General features: G+C 41.7%; 3 protein-coding genes across 4 annotated transcripts in view; 1 reads left to right on the forward strand and 2 right to left on the reverse strand.

The window, feature by feature from the left end:
* The window catches only part of LOC140753803 (SH2 domain-containing protein 4A), a 66,813-nt gene extending 64,319 nt beyond the window's left edge, over window positions 1-2,494 (forward strand). For both annotated transcript variants that reach the window (XM_073088591.1, XM_073088590.1), the window contains exon 10: window positions 2,341-2,494. In XM_073088591.1, coding sequence (XP_072944692.1) covers window positions 2,341-2,438 — 98 coding nt within the window. In that variant the 3' untranslated portion in view covers window positions 2,439-2,494. The remainder of the gene's footprint in view (window positions 1-2,340) is intronic.
* Window positions 2,495-6,900: 4,406 nt separating this feature from the next.
* LOC140754104 (organic cation transporter protein-like) lies at window positions 6,901-13,368 on the reverse strand. The gene is made up of 7 exons (XM_073089016.1): window positions 13,077-13,368; window positions 11,690-11,888; window positions 10,871-10,971; window positions 10,060-10,211; window positions 9,040-9,666; window positions 7,859-8,040; window positions 6,901-7,110 (listed from the first exon to the last, which is right to left on the reverse strand). The coding sequence occupies exons 1-7, from the start codon at window positions 13,238-13,240 to the stop codon at window positions 6,901-6,903; spliced, it is 1,635 nt and encodes a 544-aa protein (XP_072945117.1). The 5' UTR covers window positions 13,241-13,368.
* Window positions 13,369-14,829: 1,461 nt separating this feature from the next.
* LOC140753919 (cyclin-dependent kinase-like 1) lies at window positions 14,830-22,992 on the reverse strand. Its single transcript, XM_073088760.1, has 14 exons — window positions 22,872-22,992; window positions 22,476-22,616; window positions 21,918-22,112; window positions 21,231-21,400; window positions 20,573-20,694; window positions 19,789-19,972; window positions 18,716-18,788; window positions 18,344-18,418; window positions 17,807-17,873; window positions 17,582-17,674; window positions 17,041-17,146; window positions 16,467-16,576; window positions 16,055-16,131; window positions 14,830-15,553 (listed from the first exon to the last, which is right to left on the reverse strand). The coding sequence occupies exons 1-14, from the start codon at window positions 22,944-22,946 to the stop codon at window positions 15,497-15,499; spliced, it is 1,545 nt and encodes a 514-aa protein (XP_072944861.1). The 5' UTR covers window positions 22,947-22,992; the 3' UTR covers window positions 14,830-15,496.
* Between the last annotated feature and the right edge of the window lie 1,092 nt (window positions 22,993-24,084).

Raw genomic sequence — 24,084 nt, forward strand, 5'->3', positions numbered from 1 at the left:
GGTGGAGGCCGCCGCCGGGTACCGCCTGCTCGGCACCGGCCAGACCGCGCACCGCTCGCTCGGTGAGTGTAGCTCTGCACCGCGCGCCACTACCTGGTGGAGGCCGCCGCCGGGTACCGCCTGCTCGGCACCGGCCAGACCGCGCACCGCTCGCTCGGTGAGTGTAGCTCTGCACCGCGCGCCACTACCTGGTGGAGGCCGCCGCCGGGTACCGCCTGCTCGGCACCGGCCAGACCGCGCACCGCTCGCTCGGTGAGTGTAGCTCTGCACCGCGCGCCACTACCTGGTGGAGGCCGCCGCCGGGTACCGCCTGCTCGGCACCGGCCAGACCGCGCACCGCTCGCTCGGTGAGTGTAGCTCTGCACCGCGCGCCACTACCTGGTGGAGGCCGCCGCCGGGTACCGCCTGCTCGGCACCGGCCAGACCGCGCACCGCTCGCTCGGTGAGTGTAGCTCTGCACCGCGCGCCACTACCTGGTGGAGGCCGCCGCCGGGTACCGCCTGCTCGGCACCGGCCAGACCGCGCACCGCTCGCTCGGTGAGTGTAGCTCTGCACCGCGCGCCACTACCTGGTGGAGGCCGCCGCCGGGTACCGCCTGCTCGGCACCGGCCAGACCGCGCACCGCTCGCTCGGTGAGTGTAGCTCTGCACCGCGCGCCACTACCTGGTGGAGGCCGCCGCCGGGTACCGCCTGCTCGGCACCGGCCAGACCGCGCACCGCTCGCTCGGTGAGTGTAGCTCTGCACCGCGCGCCACTACCTGGTGGAGGCCGCCGCCGGGTACCGCCTGCTCGGCACCGGCCAGACCGCGCACCGCTCGCTCGGTGAGTGTAGCTCTGCACCGCGCGCCACTACCTGGTGGAGGCCGCCGCCGGGTACCGCCTGCTCGGCACCGGCCAGACCGCGCACCGCTCGCTCGGTGAGTGTAGCTCTGCACCGCGCGCCACTACCTGGTGGAGGCCGCCGCCGGGTACCGCCTGCTCGGCACCGGCCAGACCGCGCACCGCTCGCTCGGTGAGTGTAGCTCTGCACCGCGCGCCACTACCTGGTGGAGGCCGCCGCCGGGTACCGCCTGCTCGGCACCGGCCAGACCGCGCACCGCTCGCTCGGTGAGTGTAGCTCTGCACCGCGCGCCACTACCTGGTGGAGGCCGCCGCCGGGTACCGCCTGCTCGGCACCGGCCAGACCGCGCACCGCTCGCTCGGTGAGTGTAGCTCTGCACCGCGCGCCACTACCTGGTGGAGGCCGCCGCCGGGTACCGCCTGCTCGGCACCGGCCAGACCGCGCACCGCTCGCTCGGTGAGTGTAGCTCTGCACCGCGCGCCACTACCTGGTGGAGGCCGCCGCCGGGTACCGCCTGCTCGGCACCGGCCAGACCGCGCACCGCTCGCTCGGTGAGTGTAGCTCTGCACCGCGCGCCACTACCTGGTGGAGGCCGCCGCCGGGTACCGCCTGCTCGGCACCGGCCAGACCGCGCACCGCTCGCTCGGTGAGTGTAGCTCTGCACCGCGCGCCACTACCTGGTGGAGGCCGCCGCCGGGTACCGCCTGCTCGGCACCGGCCAGACCGCGCACCGCTCGCTCGGTGAGTGTAGCTCTGCACCGCGCGCCACTACCTGGTGGAGGCCGCCGCCGGGTACCGCCTGCTCGGCACCGGCCAGACCGCGCACCGCTCGCTCGGTGAGTGTAGCTCTGCACCGCGCGCCACTACCTGGTGGAGGCCGCCGCCGGGTACCGCCTGCTCGGCACCGGCCAGACCGCGCACCGCTCGCTCGGTGAGTGTAGCTCTGCACCGCGCGCCACTACCTGGTGGAGGCCGCCGCCGGGTACCGCCTGCTCGGCACCGGCCAGACCGCGCACCGCTCGCTCGGTGAGTGTAGCTCTGCACCGCGCGCCACTACCTGGTGGAGGCCGCCGCCGGGTACCGCCTGCTCGGCACCGGCCAGACCGCGCACCGCTCGCTCGGTGAGTGTAGCTCTGCACCGCGCGCCACTACCTGGTGGAGGCCGCCGCCGGGTACCGCCTGCTCGGCACCGGCCAGACCGCGCACCGCTCGCTCGGTGAGTGTAGCTCTGCACCGGATAAAACATGATACTCGCTTGGGGGTAACTTAGCACCGGATGAACTACGTACTGCCCGCTCGTATCACGCTCGGTGAGTACCCCGCTCGTTTCATCTTAGCATCGGATCGACCACGCATCGCTCGCTCGATTAGTGCACTGGTCGTTTGGTAGAACAGACCACGCACCGTTCGCTCGGTTAGTGCCTGATAAATATCCGAACTATTAAATTGTGACGACTACAGTTTTAAAACAGTTGTTTAACAAATAATGTTTATTCCAGCGGATCTGGTGAACTACCACCGCACGGTGGCCATCACGGAGCGCGGCGGCGAGTGCCTCACCTCGCCCGTACCGCCCGCGCACCCGCCCGCCGTCTGACCGCAGCACAACCGCAGCGGATACGCAGCGTTAACGCAGGACGCCCGCACGACGACTGCAACCTGCAATGCCCGCAGCGGACCCGTAGCCTAACCGCAGCGGACACGCAGCGGACCTGCAGCGAAACCGCAGCGGACACGCAGCGTTAACGCAGGACGTCTACACGGTGACCGCAGGGTGACACACTACTCTATCTATAAGGATGCTTTACCGTAGATACTCTATGTAATGTATGATTACTACTTTATTTGATTAATTATTAAAATAGTTTTATTAATAAGGTTGTATGAAGTGACCTACTACGAAAGGCATTCTTGTACACATTGCTCGTACCTTAATACCTATGTTTACTAAAAAAAAATATTCTACATTTACACATTTTATTTATTATCATTGTCTACGCGAATATTTTTTCTAATTTAACTTTTGAATCCCGTATTAATTATACCCATATCAATTCGAGGACAATATAAAGAAACCTTTTCGACACTAAGTTAAAACCAAAAAATCATTATACTTAACAAATATGACTTCATTTCATAAAAAGATTATAATAGATGTGCACTCGTAAGCATTTTTAAATTTAAAAATAATATGAACCGCTAATATTGTAGACGTAATTTCATTCAATTGTAAATAAGGCATCCTTCTAGATATTTTTAAATATAGATAATTTGATTTATTTGTGCATACGGTGTGTGCGTTACTTTATACATTTAATGGCTATCATGGTGTAATTTACGCGGAACAATGCCGATATGCGCAGTTAAGTGGTGCAAAAACACGAAATCAAAGAACAAGTGCGGAGAAATATCGTCTCATTCGCAAATGTACTAAAACTACATTTTTTTAATATTTTTCAAACACGAAAAGAGATGACAGTGAAAATTTCAATTGTCAAAACTGGTTACCTTTTTCTTGTTAAGTGTGAGTAATCTTTACTAATCTAAGTTTTTATAATAATTCTGGTTTTGTTTTTTTATAAAAAATCTCTAGTTTATTCATAACTTATTCTTGATAACTGTTTTGATAAAGCGACGCACTACACCGCGAGTATAAATGAATAAATATTTAAACTGGGACCATATTTTATACGCATCAGTCAATGTATTATTAGTCATTAAGATGTAATCCACTCTTAGCGTACGAAACTTGACTATAAGGTAATGTAATGTAATTTTTATTTAAGGAAACCTATCTATACTCTCAGCGATGATTTTTAAACTGTGGCAAGACTAACCCGTCGCCTGTCGCCCGTTATTAATATTCAATCTATCCAAATTTTGCCTAGATCGAAATTTTACAATTTCTAGTATGATTGTGAAATTTTGATATTCAGTGGGAAAAAATTGGATAGATTGATTATTAATAATGAAGGTATATCTGTCTTTTATTTTTTTCAAGTTTTATCGGGCGTGGTGAAAAGAACAGTCCAAAAAAGGGAAATGAATAAGGGTTCAAAAAATCTATAAAGGCTCTCATACAGACTGGAATGGGTGTTGTTACAAGCATACAAGGGTTGCAAATAACGAGCCGTAATTTTTTTGAAAAATTTCATGTGAAGGGCACTAAGTTCTTGAAAATGCATTCCCTACGCGTCTAAATATGAAATTGAAACTTGTTATAAAATCATAAAACGAAGTTACAGGATTGCCACAGAAATTTGTGAAATAGTAAAAAACCAACACATTCAACGAAAGGATACATAATTTAATGTGCCTTTATCGTAAAGGCATTAATTAAATGGTGCTAATTGGTAACACCTTTCAATTAAAGTGTAAGTTGATCTCGATTATTCGCAATGTAACTTCTCAATGTATTGTAATGCATTTTTAGCAATAATTATATTTTAAGAGCGAACACATATTATATCTACAAAATTCTTTTGTTTTAAATGTACAGTCAGCTTCAGAAGTAGATGAGCAGATGAATATGTCAAAAATACCCAAGTTTATAAGAAGCTGAACACCCCTAGCATCATAATTAGATGAACATCGTAAAGTGTCAAAAGTAGATTAACACTAGCGCGTTAAAAGTAACTGAACATTATATGTCCGATACCTTAATTCGCAAATCAGCCAACTCCACTTTTTGTCAAAATGTTTTTTGTCAAAATGTTTTTTTTTTAATTTTTTTTTTATAGAAAATGGCATTGAACGAAATCAAATAAATAAGAAAAAAACATTTTGACAAAAATTGGAGTTGGTTGATTTGCGAATTAAGGTATCGATGTGCAAAATAGTATTTGTACGTCACTCATATGATTCATTGTTCAGCTACTTTTGACAATGTAGTGTTCATCTTTTGAAACATCTAATTACGGTGCTAGTTGCGTTCAGCTACTCATGAACGTTTGAGTGTATCGGTATTCATGGAACCTTAATATGTTCATCTACTTTTGGAGCTGGCTGTACATTGTGTACGTATATACGAATATTTCCTTGTACCGTCTAAGCGGAGGAGTTCCAATATTAAAGTAAATATTATTTGTTACTCGCAACATTAAAATTAGTATTAAGTTCGTATGCGTGAAAATACATTTTAATTGTATTTAATATACAAATATGTCACATAAATTGTATAAAGTTTGTTTATTTTTTAATTTTAACTATGGTTTATTATACGACTTTAAACAATGTGAAATATCTAAACTACAAAAAGATGACACGTACATAACGAAATTCGAATGAATTCTTCATTTTGTGGTATAGCCAAGGTAAAATAATGTTGGAACGAATATTATTGGTTAAATAAAGACAATTATATAGCAGCTCTGCTTTTTTGCTTAAAAATGTCAATATTATCTGCGTAAGGGCTGTAATTAATCTTGGTTACCCGAGATTTTAATAGTTTAGAGAGTTTCAGGGGCAATCCGGAAGGGACAATTACTAAAAACCAGTTGCTAAAAACAGTGTGAATCCCGGTCATTAGAGATTGATTCAGGAAAAACAAGTTTGAATCAATAAATGAACACATTTTATATTAATAAATAAATAGAAACCACCGCCCCGGCGCTCAGTATAAAAGCCCCGAAAAATGGCCCTGCTATTTACAGAAAAATCAAAATTTCACAAAATCTCCGGGAAATTATAACTCTAACTTTTTGTCCATCAAGTATAACTAAGGACTTTTTTATACGCAATAAATGTTCAGAGCGGCCAAATTTGGCGTGTACCACCAATAAGAATTCAATAAAAATCTAATTATTTATTGTAAAGAACTTTGGCATCGGTTTTGTGGTCCAGTAAAAGAAATATAACCCCATAGTTTGATGGGAAGGAATAAACCAAAGTTAAAACTTTTCTAAATTCTACGTTAAATAGATAACTTGTATGCCATTGCTATCTTGTAGATAACGTGTAACATTTATTGTACTTTATTTTAGTCATAAACTGCCAACTAGTTTAATAAAAATGTATAAAATATTTTTGTTTTTCCTTTAAAATATATGAGCAAATGAGCACGCAGCTTACCCATGGACATCCATGATCAACTCCTGGTAAGTCTCGTTGGATAAGTAAGGTTGGCCACATCCGTTGATACGCCTGAGGACTAAGTTGGAACCCCTCAGAAAAGTAGCAGAAAAGGGCTTTCCAACCAGACCTTTCAAACCAGAACACAGCAGTTAACACTGCTGTTATTAGGCAAAAATAGCTATGGCAGTGGTCGCGTCACAGTCGAAAAATAAAAGGTTTTAAGCCCGTTCCACATTCTCGCGAGAATTATGCGAGAACGTGCGAAAAGAGAAACGATAATGTGGAGCTGAGACGAATCTGGTTTTCCTCACGAGAATGTGGAGCGGGCTTTACTACCTTCAAAACATTTGTCAGAAAAGTGGACCGTATCGAAATATCTATTCGTCTCGCTTTAATATGACATGTTACAGGCTTGTGTTCTTCATTTCTCACAAGTGGAACGAGCACGTGAGCATGCAAAATAAATTGTACACCACCTAGATACCGTCAACAATACATGTTTTGCTCCATAACGGAGCATCAACAGGGTTCAGTAGACTGTGACGTAGGTTAATCATTAATGCCCCATTTAGATGGAGAGAGTTTTTCGTTTCGAAGATACGATTATCGAAGGAATATAAAATGTTTTGTTCGTTTAAACATTCGCTCTTCTCCCTCGTTCCCTTGGGCGAGAATTGCCTCGCATGGAATATGTTATTGCGTCCGTGTAAACAGAATTTCAAAGCAATAATCGTATTTCGAGATTTTATGCAAGTTGCTACCATGAATGCAGTGCGCGAGTGTTTTAATTTTTAATTTTATCTAATTTTTCCCTTTATTATGTTATGGCGATTATTGCTTGTAATAGTTGCTTACGATATCTCTACCCGAAACGTGTGAGAAACTCTCTCCATCTAAATGGCTCTTTAGAGACGCTCTCCTCCAATACGATTTATAAAAGGCTATAGGTATGCTAGAAAATACACAACTTCGTATTTCCGTATTCTTCAAAATTTATTAGAACTGTCATCATCAATATACGCAGGATTATCATTGGCAGTGCATTCTCTTCTGTTCTTTGAACTGCTAGCATTTATTTGCTCCAACGTGTCCAGTAAGGGTTGATCCTTCGTCTCCGGCGTGAGGATGATCAGCAGACCTGCTACTGTGGCACTGCAGCCGAAGATTATGAACGGGAGAGGTGCGAATGTTATAGCCTGGAATCAGATGTATCGTAATTGTAATAACGTTTAGATACTCGACAAGAAAAAAAGTTAAAAAAAGGTATGTGAAGTCTACCAATTTGCATTAGGCCATCGCGGTGGACTATGACCTAATCCTTATTATTCTGAGAGGAGATTCATCCCCTAAAGGAGGATAGTAATGGGACATTTCACGCGTGAATATTTACAAAAAAGTCAAAGGTGTGTGAAGTCTACTAATCCACACTTTTGCTAGCATTGTAGAATGGGGTATATTCTTCATTTTGAGAAGAGAGCCGAGCCTAGCAGCATAACAGTAATGGGTTGATGATGATATTTTTATAGGAACTAACAAATGTCCATATAGAACATCGGTTCTACCTGAAGTTGATGAGTTGTTACACCTGAGGACTAGGATAGGACTAAGATAATTTCATTATTATTTGCCAGCCGACATCCACACTCTTCCATCGAAACGCAAGAATTGCTTCACAATAAAAATAGTTGTGAGAGTACTTTGGCAAAGGGAGATCTCCCGCCGGGCTACTTGATCATGCCCGGGGAGCGGCCGTGCTCCAACAGTCTCAGTTCGGAACTTGTATATATACTATTATATACCAGATATTTAGAAAACTTCGATAGCGTGATTCAGAATACACGTGGCGCCATCTATTGTCGAGTAGCGGGAGGTCGCCACAGTACCTTCCATCATATCATACTTGTTCTACCTTTCAAATGATGATGACGAAAAGTGAAAACTCACCAACATAGGAGTCAATGGGGCCAGCACGCTCCCAAGACAGGCCGCGAAGGTGATGAAGCCACACAGAGACCCCCTGACGCTGGTGGGGAACAGCTCCATGGAGTACGTCACCATGCCCGTGAAGCAGGCAGACATAACCATCTTACCCAACAGGAAAATGACTATTTTCAGCCAAGTGTTACCTGAAATAACATCAAAATCACCAGATTCAAAAAGACCTTAATACGATGTTTTACAAAAAAAGGTTTTTTTTTATTATGTAGGAATATCATATAAGTCAACCTATGTATTTTCTTATGTACTTTGTTTATCTTAATATTTGGCGCTATCTGACAGCTATAAGTTTTGAAGGTGGTTGGACTCCGGCGGCACCACTGCTACACCTATTCTGCCCAATAACAGCAGTGTTAAGCGATGCTGTGTTCTGGTTTGAAGGGTGTGGTAAGAAAGGCATTCTTTTCAGAGGCGTTCCAGCTTAGTCCTCAAGGGCAGCGGCGCATCTGTGGACGACCTCCGGTAGAAATGTGGTCCTCTCTGGTGTTGATTACAATTGTCCATGGGCGGTAGTAGCTACTTACCATCAGGTGGACTGCTTGATTGCTTACATCAATGCTATACAGAACTATACAAATGAATTATTCGTTGAAATAATTTAGACCTGAAGCTACGTCAAACCGCAATTTTCATCACGTGAACACATAAGTAATAATTTATTTTATAATGCTTTTACAATATGTTTTAACTGTTGAACGATTCGTGATAACACTATTTAAATAAGGAAAATGTTTAACGTAATATACATAGCTATAACATATACATATGGTGCGACGTTAGTGCTATCAATGGTGTCAATAACCGACATATCTGTTTTATAGGATAGAAGTCCTACCTAGGGGCCTACCGCCATCTTTTAAAAACCATCATAGTTCAGGAAAGTTGTATTTCCTTCTTAAAACAATAACATACTCCGTCATACGCAGTTGTACAAACTTAAACTTTTATTAATTTTTCGCTTATACATTGTATAAAACCAACTGAAATTGTCATATTTTGCTTAAAAATTTAAATTTCCTGCAAGAAAACTAAAAGTATGATTAAATTAATATGGTGTGTATGTCAGTGCCACCTTCTTATCAGGTGGATGCATGCTCGTTCATTAACATAATAGTGATAAAACTCACTGTCAGGTGTAACAGCACACAAGATATTAAGGATTCCGCACGTCAAGTATCCGTATATTAAGGGCTTCTTCCGCCCAATCTTATTCATCAGGTACATGGCGATCAGTTCCCCCGGAAACGAAGCCGCAGCCGACATGAAGAAGTTCCAGTACTTATCCCCCGGCAACCCCACGGAATTCATCACCAGCCCGTAGTAAATGAATCCAGTTCCAAATTTAACCACAACAGACACCGATACTCTCTTCATGATCTCTCTAGATTTAATTATATCTGAAAATCCTTCTTTCTTTTCATTAGTTTCAATATTAAACGCTTCTTTTAATGTATCTTCATTGGTACTTGCTAAAATGTCTTTATTAACATTAACTTTGTTAGTTTTGGCAATGATGAGTAGCGTTTCTTTTGCTTCATCAATTCTGCCATTGATTATCTGCCATCGAGGGCTTTCTCTGACGATGTAGATGAAGGAGAGGAAGAGGACGTTCGGGAGACATATAATCATGACCAAATGCTGCCAATAAGGCATCAACATGGCTATACACGCGTAGACAGCCTCCCCGAGGTAGTTAGAGTATGCAAATAGAACTCCTGGTAACACTCTCGCCTTTGTACCAGTTATTTCTATCACTGTAAGAAAAAATCGAAGATAAGAATGATGTTATGCCAGTTAAAATAATAAAGTTATAATAATTAATCTATTGAATAGTTTGCCTATCAAAGATATAAATTTGCCCATTAGTGACTAAATAGTTTCTGGTTAGCGAAAATAGGTCCTCCTATTCGATTTCTTATGCTAAGTCGTATGATACGGACCCCTAAGCTCCACTTTATATGAATATTAGTTATATTATTGTGTTCCAGAATACAACACAAAACTAAATACTTTAACGTAAAATAGTTTGGGACATTAATTACTGAATTCAGTCTAAATATCTATCCTACACATATTATAAAGCTGACAGTTTGTGAGGATGGATGGATGTTTGTTCGTTCTTGTTTGAATATAAATTGGAAACTTACTTAAAACCATCGCAGACGTATAAATGCCTCCGGATATCGCTGCTTCCAATAGCTCTAGCGCAATGAATGGATAGTAGGAAGAAGCGAATATCTTCAGGATCCCTATAACACTCCCAACAGCACATATCACTGTGGTTGGTTTACGACCAAACCTACAGAAAATTGGCATTAACACAATTCTGTAAGGGTCACATATTTCCGAGGCATTCCAGCTAAGTTTTCAAGGGGTAGCGGCGCATTTGTGGCTAACCTCAGGTCTAACCTTATCTGGGGTTGATCACAGGTGTTCATGGACGGCAGTAGCCACTTAGATACCATTGCGGCGACTGCACGCTCGTCTGCTACGAGGACATCAATAATATAAAAAAGGTGGGAATACCTTTTTTATAATATTGAAATCCTTAAAGCTCAGGAGCAGTAACGCTTATGACAGGCTGTGTCGAAATATCGGCCATAAATAAATTTATAACCGCGTATCATGATGTTTTGAAGGTGGTAGAACCCTTTGTGGTTCGACTCCGGAGGCACCACCGCCTCCGTTTGAAGGGTGTGGTAAGGGAAACAGACTTTTCCGAGGCGTTCCAGCTTAGTCCTCAGGGGTAGCGGCGCATCTGTGGCCGACTTCAGGTAGGAATATCTAATCCTAACTGGGGTTGATTACAGATGTCCATGGGCGGCAGTAGCCACTTACCATCAGGTGGACTGCATGCTCGTCTGCTACTCCTATAATATATAAAAAAACCTGTTAAATAGTAAAATGTCTGAATTCCAATATAATTTTAGCTTAAAACCATATATTATTAATACTTGCCTATCACATAGCCACCCACCCAGGAGCATCGCGATCAACATGCCAATGTTGTGGACAGTACCCACGAGGCCCGCCTTCCAAGGCTGGCATGCTAGGTCCAACTGGAAAAGGACATGGCTGATTATACATCATATCGTCATGAAGGTGGTAGAACCCTTTGTGGTTCGACTCCGGCGGCACCACTGCCACACCTATTTCTGCCTATTAACAGTAGTGTCAAGTGCTGCTGTGTTCTGGTTTGAAGAGTGTGGTAAGGTAGACATACTTTTCTGAGGCGTTCCAGCTTAGTCCTCAGGGGTAGCAGCGTATTAGTGACCGACCTCAGGAACTTAACTAAGTAATCTTATTTGGGGTTGATTACATATGTATGTCCATGGGCGGCAGTGACCACCTACCATCAGGTGGACTACATGCTCTGCTGCTGCTCCTATATTACATAAAACAATCATTACAAACGTTTTGTAAAAATGGACTGAAAAACAAGTATAATTGTATGGCCTGAAGTAACTCCAGCTCCAGCTCCACATATTCCATTAGCATTTTGTAATGCCCTACGAAACTTCTTTGCAAAAGATGTGTAATAATATTTCTGCAATACATATCTTTTGATACATGTGATAAAATAGAGGTCAAATAGTCTTTGTACGAGGAAATTGATGAATCAGGCCTTGGATCATCATGATCATGCAGAGGATTTGATTCCCGGCAAATCAGACACGTAAACTATGAAATTTGGTTTAGTATCTGGGCGTTGGGGATATCCATGGCATCCACGGCACAGGGACCCTGATGTGGGATTATTTGTGTAGAAAGTCTTACCTCTGCTACTATCGTGTCGTTACTCTCATACACCCAAGAGGAACACTTTTCCACGTGGCTTGTGAAGCTGTTGTTGGTACAAGAGCCTGATGTGACCGTGTGATTCAGTATTGGCTTGTAACATCTGTCCAGCGTGGCATTGGGCCACCAGGTGGCAGAATAAACTGGGTTGGAACCATCGCACTCCGGTACTTGACATCTAAAAGATAAAATACCACCAATTTAAGTGTGGAGCCTTCGCGAACGCTTCTGAAATAATATTAGATGACACGAAATGAAATGAACCATATTTATTTTTATTTGCCGTCGGGATCCCCGACGAGTGCTATTAGCGTACCCGTAGTCTCAACAAAGGGCGTCCAGAGGAACATCATGGGGTTTTAGCCGGTAGGAGTCCGGCATATCCTCTCCTGCCCTCATAGCTGAGGGAACCCATGAAGGGTTCCCCACGAAAAGAAAGCAGACGGAGGCAGGCACTAATAAATTGTCAGAAAAACACAATTACTAATTACACGTTTCAGCGCAAAAAACGCATGTTATAACAATTAACGCTGAATCATTTTGGCGCTTAGTTGCTGCATCGAGCGTATAAAGTACCTGCAATGGATATGTGTGCGAAGTGCACCGTTTCATTGTTATCGGTTACTTATATAGACACATATGTAGTATGTTTGCTGGACCCTTAGAAGTATTTTTGATGTGAAACATCTATAGCCGCACGTAAAACCGATTTCTGGCGTGGCGACGCATGCCGTTGCCACGTTATACGATGGTATATATATACAGTCTATATGCAGTAGTGTGTACGGTGTGGCGACGCGTCGCCATGCGCAATCGAATTCAATAAATAGTCATCGTTATCTGGAAAAAAATCGTAATATTTTATTTTATCATTATGACATATTTAGTTCCTATCACAATATGTTCTTTTCTGCATATTACTTTTACAAAATAATGTCGATGTTTCACATCTGCCAGGCGTCCCGTGACGGCTCACATTGTTTTTGTTTAGTAGTTTATAATGAAGAGCCGTGATAGATAGTGGTTAAGAAACTAGGCCTTTCGATCGAAGGGTCCGAGGAATCTCAGGCACGCACCTCTGATTTATCAAAGTTATGTGCGTATTAGAAATTAATTATCACTTGTTTAAACGGTGAAGAAAAATCGTGAGGAAACCTGCATACCTGAGATATTTATAAAAAATATATCTCAAAGGTATGTGAAGTCTAAAAATACGCACTTGGCCAGCGCGGTGGACTATGGCCTAATCCTTCTCATTCTGAGAGGAGACCCGTCCCCGCAGTTTATAATAAGTTTTATTAATGAATAAACGGTGTTTCAGCTGAGAGACTTGCTCTTATATAAAACGTGTAATTGTTAAACTCACCTGTAATTTATTTCGCCAGCGACAAACACATAATTAATCGTTATCATCGTGACGAAAAGCACCGACAAGCAGCAATAAAAATACTGCATCTTCTGATATATGCCAAATGTTTCCATTATCTCCGATATTCCCACAACTTCATTATTATCTTTATTCTTTGCCATTCTTAATTTACGTTTAAAAAACGAATTTAATAATTAATTTAATTTTCTTTTTTTCGACTGTTTTTTATTACTTTTCACTTTTATTACACTTTTTCTTTTTTTCCACTTGAACACTTTTGTTTTCAATTGATTTAAAATTAAATAAATTAATTTTACTTGTTTCTATTTTTCGTTTCAACTTATAAATATATATTTTTAATTCGCCTAATAAATGTTTCATTGGTTGATACTATTGTAACTTAACAGTTGACGATACGCACTCTTTAAAACTCAAAAGAGAACTGAGTGTTTCGCTGGTAATATAATAATTAACCTCATTTAGTATCACATGGATGATTCCTAGATCCTTTGATCTTAGTCACAAATAGTAATGTTTACGTCTACCGGCGTTATCTTCATTTGTATTACATATAATTGATATTTCTTTTATCTTATCTCTTATTTGTGAGATGTAGAAATCTATGTCATAATATTTCACCACGAACCTAAGGTATGTTCACCTATTTGTGTGGTATTTGCACAATTTGCAAAATTAGTGGCAGGCGGTTAACCTGACCCATTGACTACTTGGCTTCTGCCTTTAGAGCGTCCAATATCTTGATTGAGCTATTAAGGCCGTTATCAATTATTAATCTATGACCGAACCGAAATTGACAATACCTGTTTTCTACAAAAATGACAAATTGTAATCTTTAATGAGCACATAATGGATTCATTAATTAATGATAATGGATGTTTATTGTCGCAGAGATATATTTAATATGCTACATATTGACGTGTGCTGGGACCACAGACCAGGTAGGTAGGATAGGCACAATATCTCTGTCGCTGGCTCAATAGGTCTGTAGCTGGGACATAAAAGTATTCTGTACAAATGTGTAATGTGTATTGATTCACTTACTCTACCGTGACACAGCTGCGCAAGCAAGGACATTGCATATACTGCATCTAATCATTAGCATAAATATCCGATAAGGATAACTAATTTTTGCCCACCACTTTTTGTTATTTTGGTAATATGACAAAATCGCATAGATTGATTATTACTGAAGGGGAAATCTTCTAGTGACTTAAGCGATAGTAGCCAAGACACAATATGTACAGAGATATTTAATCTATTTCAATATTTCAACTAATGCTTTTAGTTCAGACCGGTTATAGCAACTGTAACTGTTGAGGTTCGGGTGGACCGCCCGTTCCGCTAGAGAGCTGATGCTGGCTGCGGTAAGACGCTAGTACGTAGGAGGGGCACAGATTAGTAAAGATACTTTGCCGACTTGAAATTGAATGAAGCCACAAACGGCTTATTAGTAAGTTCTTTTTTTGAATTCTTGACAAATAAAAACATTTTTAGAGAAAATTTACGAATAAATAACTAATACTGCGTAATTTACATATCTAATAAATAAATAATTATTTCAAATACCTATTTTAGGGACATTTTAGCACGGAGACGTGGCAAAACTTTTTTACGCAACTATTTTAATTTTCAAAACTGGGTACATTTTCTTGTTAGGAGGTACTAGTCTATGCTCTACCCTAATTCCCACCACTTGGCAAAAAATAATAAAAATAAAACACTGACCATATTTTACAAAGTGTTTATAATTTCGCGTGTATTAAATGTAACACTATACATATACATTTATTTACAAATATTACCACCGTTTATAATTATGTAAGAAAAACCACTTACATAAAATTCTTCCAAATTCCATCTAACATTACTCAATTTAATTTTCTATAAAATCTTTTGGCATTTGCAAACGAGCGATTTTAGCTATAACAATTACAATTAAACTTTTTCTAATTAAAACCAGACATATTCCATAATAGCTTATCTACATTTTTACTGCAATAATTTAACACACATGATTTACATACTAAATATATTCATTTTTACAATGAAATAAATATTAATAATAAATAATTGCAACAAACAATCACATCTAAGACTTTTATTATTATTACTATAATAAAATAATTATATAATCTTCAAGATCAATACTAGAAAATTTTATTTTTTGCAATTCTAATCTATAAAAATATAAAATGCACAAATAAATATAATTTCGTGCTGAAATGAAACGTCATTATTTCGCGCCAACGGAATGTCAAGTAACTTTTTAATCAGCAGTCTTCACATGGTCACAGATTACACACATTTTAGAGCCAATGATGTTTTTTTATTATTTCAATTGTTCAATAATGAGTTATTCAGTAGTACGCGGCTTTCCAAAAGCCATGCTCGTATAGTCACATGTAGGGAAGGTTCGTTGGCGTTCTCGCACTAGACGCATCTACTGCGGCACGCTGAAAAGAAATATGCAACGGAATGGATTAATTATGTAACGAACCTAATATCATCAACAACATTAAATATACCTACAGCGATATAGATAATTTTACACAATAAATTCGTAGCATTAGGACTATAAAAAGATTTGTAATATAAGAATTTATGAAGGAAATGTAAATAGTATTTTCTGGGCGTTCAAGACTTTAGTTACAAAACTGAGTAGCATTTCTGGTTAGAAAAGTGTCGTAAATTACACGAGACGTAACAAAATAAGCAACGCATAAGACTAACAACGTTCAGGAACCGTCTTGACAAAAAACTTGCGTAAAGAAAATATAATAAGGAAACCATGTAAAAGTTTTCAAGGGTGTGTGAAGTATAGCAATCCGCGTTTGACTAGGCTGTTGGACAATGCCCTAAACTCCTCCCGTGTCCAGCAGGGGAGCAGTAATGGATTGATGATCATATGATAAAATAATGAATCCAATTAAATGTATCGCTGATGTTTTACTTACGTTATGTTCCCAGGTGTCGTAGGACTTGGACGCCGGCTGCTGTGGTTTCTTTGCTTTCTTCATCGGGCTGTTTGTAGCTGTAATGAAACATAAATTTGTTAAGCTTTTTTGGCGAGGGCATCCAATAATAGGGTCTCATTTTACCAAGGGTTTTATTGATATCTTTTAATGAGCATTAGTCAAGTCAAGATCAAAATTTCAGTGACTTGCGTGGTTACTCTTAGATCCTTTGGGCAGATCAGTGCCTTTAATCTAGGGCTTTATTAACATGTTTTAATGCGAATTAGTCAAGAGATCAAACATTTTATAATTTGCGTGGTTCTCTTACGTGGTTTGATCTATCGTGTAGGTAGATCAGGTCTATAAAAAATACATTACTATGTGGAGTATGGAAACTGAATTTATACTAAACCTCCAGGAACATAGGGCAAGGAGAAGTCCGGCTGATTCTTCTTGTTGTTTTTCTTGGCAGCAATTCTGCCTCGAAGCAATTCCTCATCCATCACCAGTTTATTGTTGACTCTGGAATTTACACAGTTCAAAATTGACTTCCAATCGCGCATTACTGATTTGTATAATAAAAAAATTGATATTAAGGAGAGGGAGGATAGATAATAAAGGTTTTTTTTTTAATTTACATGACTAGGTTTATATCTGAAACACGTACCATATTTGGATCTTTAAAAACAGTTTTTCTTAAATCCAAAATTGGTCGTATTATTTTATTTATTTTGATAAGTATACGGTACTTACTACTTACTTTTGATAGCCTCTCTCTTCTGACCGGATACGAAGAACCATTCTATATAATAGGTATTTATGTTACCTGTCATCATCCTTCCAGAATGAGCAGGATTAGACCATAGTCCACCGCACTGGGCAAGTGCGAGGTAGACTTAGCATACCTTTGAGAACTTTTTTTTTAAGATTTCTCAATGTTTGTCGTGCTGATGTTACCTGAATATGAAGATACGAGTATTACTTACTTTTTGATGTAAGGCGTCCTGGGGTAGGAGTTGAGTGGCGCGGGGAAAGATTGAAAAGTGTCGCGGAGCGCACGAGCCAGCGGCCGCCCGCCCCCCGCACCCCCAGCTCCCCCCGCACCCCCCGCCACACCCCCCGCACCCCCCACACCACCCCTCACGCATGATGCTCCTTGCAACTGCGGGGGAATAAACGTTATGGTTCATACTTTGTATAGTCCGCGCCAAACTGCTAGTCCGCTGCGAAGTTGTTGCGAGCAGGTGTAGTCATACAACTTGCTATGGCGACGCGATTGATTTCTATATTCAGAGCGGACTAGCAGTTTTACACGTACTATACCGGACTGCAGAGGGTAATGTTTAATGATCTCATTCTTTAGCACACTCTTCAGCCAAAAAAGTTTGACGAATTTTAACATGTTATGAGATGTCGATGGATTCGTCTAATTGTAGGAAGTGTAAAATTAGTAAGGGTAAAAAAAAGGACATGTAAACTTATTAAGTTCTTTTAGAACATAGAGTGTTATTGTTAAAATGTAGGTACTTACCTCGTCGGACACATCAGGAACGGTGGAGCTGACAACCAGTTGAGAGGACTTCTTTTCAGTGGGGGCAGACTCCATTTGTGTTTCTGTACCTATATACAATAACATTTAAATAGCTATACACTATACATGGACATACTAACATATACTTTTTTTAAATTATTAAGAAAATGGGAATCATAAGACTGACATTTAATTACTATTATTATATATAAATACGTTACCAGGTGTGTAATTATAATCGATGAGCGATTCCCCAGCTGTGCTGCTTGTACGAGACCTGCTGTGGTCCTGAAAAATTAATATGTACATTACAAGTACGGTTTTTAATCTAAATTATAAGAATACATTAAGCATTGCGTTTTTAATTAAAAAACTCAATTTAATTTAATTAAAAAACGCAATGCAACGGTTTGCACTTCGGGAGTGCTGACAAAACTTGAATATTAACGTTGTGCATTTCTGATGTTCTGGTATGGTTAGGGAGTAATTTTGCGAATTACTTTAATTATTTAGTATAAAAATACTATATTTCTGTGGTAAAATAAAATATTTATTAATTGTGCTATCGTACATAAACCTGACAGTCTTACGAATTTTCGATCAGGTCATGTGCCCTGATGCCACTAACATTTTTTACCTATCAAAAAAAATGCACAACGCCGCTAAAGAAGTTTTCACTTCAAAAAGAAATATTCTGCACTATTAAATTGAGAGCCATCTCTAACCACTTCTGGTAGGTACCATCAAAGTATTCTCACCGGTATAATGTTCAGTGTCCACTGTTGACGAGGCTTGCCGGCCACTCTGGTAGCGGGCGGCTGTGGCGGTGGACTCTACAGCAATAAATAAAGTATATAATTTTAACTATAGATTCAACTTTCTTCTGTGGTATTCCCGGAGTAGTAAAACACGGGGTTCTTCAAGAAAGGTGTAAAAAGAGCTCTCCTTCAAAGCCGGAGATGCATTGGCGACTCCTTTGGTGTTGCAAATGTCCATAGGCGACGGTGACTGCTTTTCAGCAGGTAGCCCGTCTGCCTTATCGTTAGATATACATATAAAAATGACAATTATTGTTAATACATCGAGATAGTATTTACATGAAATATTTAATAGATTAAAGTAAAATCTACCTCTATTTCTTTCCCAAGTTTCTTCCTGAGCTCCGCGTTGAAATTCTCCGCAAAGCCATCGGCAATAAAATACCTGAAATTAATGATTTATCATGTTAATCTAGTATCTACATCCTTTGATGATAAAGGAAGCATTTAGTTTCAGAGTTATAGAGTTATTTCTTTTTTAACAGAATATTATTTAAAATTGGTTAATAATATGAACAATTTAATTACGATTAATCGTAATTAGTCATATTGTAGACGTAGACGATGTTCTGATTTACATGGCGCTGTAGGGTTCTAGCATCCCCTAGTTATGAGGAGAGACCTGCAGCAACGTAAAAAGGACTGCAGTCTAAAATACTCACAATTGGTCCCCTAGCTCGCTTGTGAGAAGCTGTGTAACCGCCTAATGCTGGCGCTGGGTTCGAACTGGAGACAGGCAGTGAAGAAGTCCTTAGCAGGTCCGGTCTCTACTAACTGGTGTCAGATGACTATCTACTCTTAAACGGAAATTCACCGTCCCTCCAACTTACTTGTGTCTATACAGCACAGCGGCGGCAGGCCTGACCCTGGGTTCGGTTAGGAGACAGGCAGCGAGTAGGTACTTAGAAGTTTCGCCCCGGTTAAGGTATTCCTAAAGCTTCACCATGCCTGCTAATTGTGACATAACTTTTCGATGTCGAGTCTAGGTTTCCTAGTCGGATGATCAGATAAAAATGTAACAGTCCTCTATTTCACTTACGCCTAAGCAGCACAGCAGCTATAGACCTGGTTCCGAGCTCAGTCCTATGAGAAGCTGCGAGGAAGTAGGTCCTTGGCGGGTCCGTCCCCGGGCAAGGTATCTTTAAGCACCACCATGCTTGTTGTGACATCACTTTTCGAAATCGGGGCCAGGTTTCTTGGTCAGATGGAATTGAAACAGTCTTCTATTTTAACTTACTTGTCTAAGCAGCGCAGCGGCTGTAGGCCTGGCCCTGTGTTCGGTCCAGAGATAAGCAGCGAGAAGGCCCTTAAATGGTGTCAAGAGGCCAGCTTACTTATGGAGTTACTTATCCATTTAGCTTAACCGGCCCTTTATCAAATCTTACTTGTGTCTAAGCAGCGCAGCGGCGGTAGGTCTAGCCCTGGGTTCAGTCCGGAGACAGGCCGCGAGAAGGTCCTTGGCGGGTCCAGCCCCGGGCAGCGTGTTCCTCAACGCACCGCCCGCCCCACCCAGCGCCGCACCACCAGCCAACCGAGACACCACTTGCTGATGACGAGGGGCCAGCTTCCCTGGAGAGATCGTCCGAACAGACGTATTTTAAAAGACTAAAATAGAAAACTAGTTTCGCGACTTCTTCCTAGTCATCAACACGTTTCTGAATCACGCAATCGAAGTTTTGTCAACATCTTGCACATATATCCGCTTCGAACTGGGACTGTGAGAGCACGGCCGCACTCTGGGTATGATCAAATAGCCCACAGACAGAGATATCTGTTGTCAAATGTCCACTTGTCATTAGATAGTAAATGATGACTACCGTCCATGGTCTCTGTAACTTCTGAGTTGCTATTTAAAACGGTAAACGGTGCTGAGACTAAAAGTATCGCTCGGTATAGATGCCGACTGACTTACAATTTAAGTCAGCCGTCATTTATACCTTTCCACCGAACTGCTTCAGGTAAGGAATAGGTGTCGCGTTGGTAACTCCCTAGTTAAACCATACTGGCTCTACCTCTTAAAAACTACAGTGAGCAGTTACCATCAGGTGAACTGCAAGCTAATTTACATCTCATAATGTTACAAAGAACAATGAATAATAAAGTAGCTGAAACCATTATGCCTATACACAATGATTAGAAGAATGTCTGTAAGATAAGTGAAAGACTAACCAACAGTTTTGATGATCAGAGCAAGCTGATCGATATCCGAGTCTCCGGGGAACAGTGGGTCTCCTGTGAGCATCTCCGAGAAGAGGCAGCCCATGGCCCAAATGTCCACCTCGGGTCCATATCTGAAAAAAAACCAAATGAACATTTTATTGGATGCTAAAATAATAAAAGTCAGATTTCCATCCAGTTTTTTCTTATTGTAAATTGATTTAAGTTCTGGAGATGGTTATTTCACAACACAGACAATATTGGTGTAAAGTTGCTACGTTCTAAATTGAAGATAGATTGTCAGATACACTAATATAAGTGATCAGCATCGTATGTGGTTGGCCTAAAGTTAAACTAAGACTAATTTGAAGGACCCTTTGTGGTTCGATTCCGGCGGCACCACCGCCACACCTATTTCTGCCTCATAACAGCAGCGTTGAACGCTGCTGTGTTCTGGTTTGAAGGGTGTGGTAAGGGAGACATACTTTTTCCAAGGCGTTCCAGCTTAGCCGCAGCCGACCTCAGGCAGGAATATCTACGAGTAATCCTATCTGAGGTTGATTACAGATGTCCATGGGCGGCAGTAGCCACTTACCATCAGATGGACTGCATGCTCGTCTGCTACTCCTATATTATAAAAAAAACCTGTATTCCACCAAAGCAGACCCACCTGTGCTCAGCGACCAGCAACTCGGGAGCCCTGTACCAGCGCGTGGCCACGTACTCCGTGTAGGGCTCCCCGGGCGCCGCCAGGGCTCTCGCGAACCCGAGGTCACACAGCTTCACGATGCCATTGTTGGACACCAGCACGTTCTCCGGTTTCACGTCGCGGTGGATTATCTGGGTTTGGTATAAAGATACAATTTAAAATGTACTATTATCCGTACGCTACCTCCTCAAAAGTTTTAGTACTTAAAACTGATACTGTACTGATTTTACTTGATTTTTTTTAAAAGAAAATCCGTACTTTTCCGTAATGCTGCTATGGTGTGATGGATTTTCAGTTTTCTATGGTTGTGGGAAAAGCATCATGCAACATGGTATATAATGCAGGATTCCGCATGTGAAATTTATAAAGCTAAGTAGTAGGAAACGAATTCATGTTATTTGAGCGAATTTTGTTTGCAAGTCGTATTGAAAACTTGAAAGTTCTGATAGTTCATTGAATAGCATGCGTTCCTCCTGCAACCTACCCGTAATCCGTATCTATCTGTCTATAATAAAATCAGTTTATCCTAGAACCAGTTCAGTTTCCTTACAACTAAAGCTCCACTGATAAATAAAATTCAAGTCATCATCATCCGTCATGATGTTCAAGGCGATCTTCCTAACATTCCTCTCGTCACCAAATACTCACAGAATTCTGATGACAGTAATCAATGCCCTTGAGCAGTTGGAACAGGTGCTTTTTGGCGGTGTCTTCACCCAGGCCTCCTGGTGACGCCTCCAGCTCGTCCAGCAGCGTATGGTCCAGGTACTCGAACACCAGGTAGAAGCGACGCTTCCTACGAAACACCTCGATCATGTTCACGAGGTGGTCGTGACGGAGTTTCTGGGTAACGAAGAAAAGAAACATATTGAAATACATTTCGAAAAGATGGTAGCCGCTTTGATCATGTTTAAAAGAGTAATGGTATCAATTTCAAGGTCACAGAATTTCAAGACCGTAACTATTTATATCCGTAATTAATAATATATAAGTATATGACAGTAACAATCGCTTCTGTCTTGTTATAAGAATTGAGTGCTGCTGTGTTTAAGATAAATGGTAGGTTGAACCGGGGAAAAATGTTTGTAATTTGACTTTGATGGTACCTTGCTACCATGGAGATATTCCACGTTGACGAATGCGTTAGTCAAGTGGGTTAAACCCAAACTTCCGTTCCTTACCTATAATCTTATTGATCAAACTTACCTTCAACATCCTGATCTCACGAAGCGCCATCTTCCTGACCGCTGCGTCATCTTCAGTTTCCAGGAACTTCTTGATGGCGACCAGCTGTCCGGTGTCGCGACGACGACACTTCAGCACCACGCCGTACGAACCTTCGCCTACCTGTGATATTTAAACAAGAAGTTTCTGAATAATATAGAATTTTCTCGATTTCCATGGTTATTAATAAGTCATTATGAGGAGCAATTGAGATATTAAATTAATAAGATGGGCAGCAATGTCGATGTGGACTCTTAGTCCAGGGCGAATGGATCGGCGGAATGGATGGATCCATCGGTTCTGCGAGTTATTCACATTAGTAGGAATCTCAATTTAGGGCTGTTAATTACTATTTTATAAATAAAATAAGAAACTTACGACTGACAACTGTTCGTATTTGTCCATAGCGCGGCCGTTAGGCGTCAGAGGGAATATGGTGGAGCAGTAGTCCATCGTTGCAGCTCAACGGTGGCGACATCTTAGCGATCACGATTATACCTGCAACAATAAAATCGAAAGATCATTCCAAATATAACCTAAGTTATAAACTCTATGGTTTAATTCAGCTCTGGAATTATAATTTGGCAGTAATGATGGATTTTATCAGGCTGAAGTGCGACCACATAGTCGCAAGGCAGAAACCAACTCAAAACCTAGACGATACCAGAAGGAGGATCCATTGGACTTAAGCATGTATGACTTAAATAAGACAGCTGAAAACAGAGGGCTTAGGACCTCCAGAGACCTAGGAATAGCAGTGGATTTTTATGGAACCGCCTTGGAAGGAAGGGAGGATACAAGATTATGGGAGGCCTCTGTCTAGAAATTAAACATCACAGGTTGGCAGACAGAAGGATATAACGGACTACTTTGTTATAGTACAAATAAGAACAGGTTAAAAAAAATCAAAAACAAAGTAAAGTTCGAACAAAATTGAAACAAATTGCATTCCTAGTACCGTCATAATTCCAGTTCTGCAATTACAGAGCATTATTGATTCAAACCCCAATATGATACGTGGAAATCGGGAAATTCCCGAATACTGCATTACATGCCTCGCTCAGTGTATAATTACGAAATGAATAAACCGAAGACAGCCTTCAAACGATGCCATGGAAGGTAAAATTGAAAAATTACCACAATAATTACCTAATAGGCTGTTGGGAATAGTCGCGACGTGTAATTACGGAGCAAATCGATCGGAGACATTGTTATTACAAAACTATAGAATAATTCGCCGTAACGGTTGATTGTTCGGACTTCGAAAAAGATAGAGGGTCTATGTTTGGCTGTATTTTTTTTTCTTTTTTATTTTTTTTTAATAACATAGGAGTAGCAGACGAGCATGCAGTCCACCTGATGGTAAGTGGCTACTGCCGCCAATGGACATCTGTAATCAACCCCAGATAGGATAAGATATTCCTACCTAAGATCGGCCACAGATGCGCCGCTACCCCTGAGGACTAAGCTGGAACGCCTCGGAAAAGTCTGTCTCCCTTACCACAGCCTTCAAACCGAAACACAGCAGCGCCTAACACTGCTGTTATTAGGTAGAAATAGGTGTGGCGGTGGTGTCGCCGGAGTCGAACCA

This window comes from Epargyreus clarus, unplaced genomic scaffold (genome assembly GCF_041222505.1).
Source record: "Epargyreus clarus isolate Ecla_fem2 unplaced genomic scaffold, WU_Ecla_fem_2.2 ptg000027l, whole genome shotgun sequence".
Taxonomy (NCBI): Eukaryota; Metazoa; Arthropoda; class Insecta; order Lepidoptera; family Hesperiidae; genus Epargyreus; species Epargyreus clarus.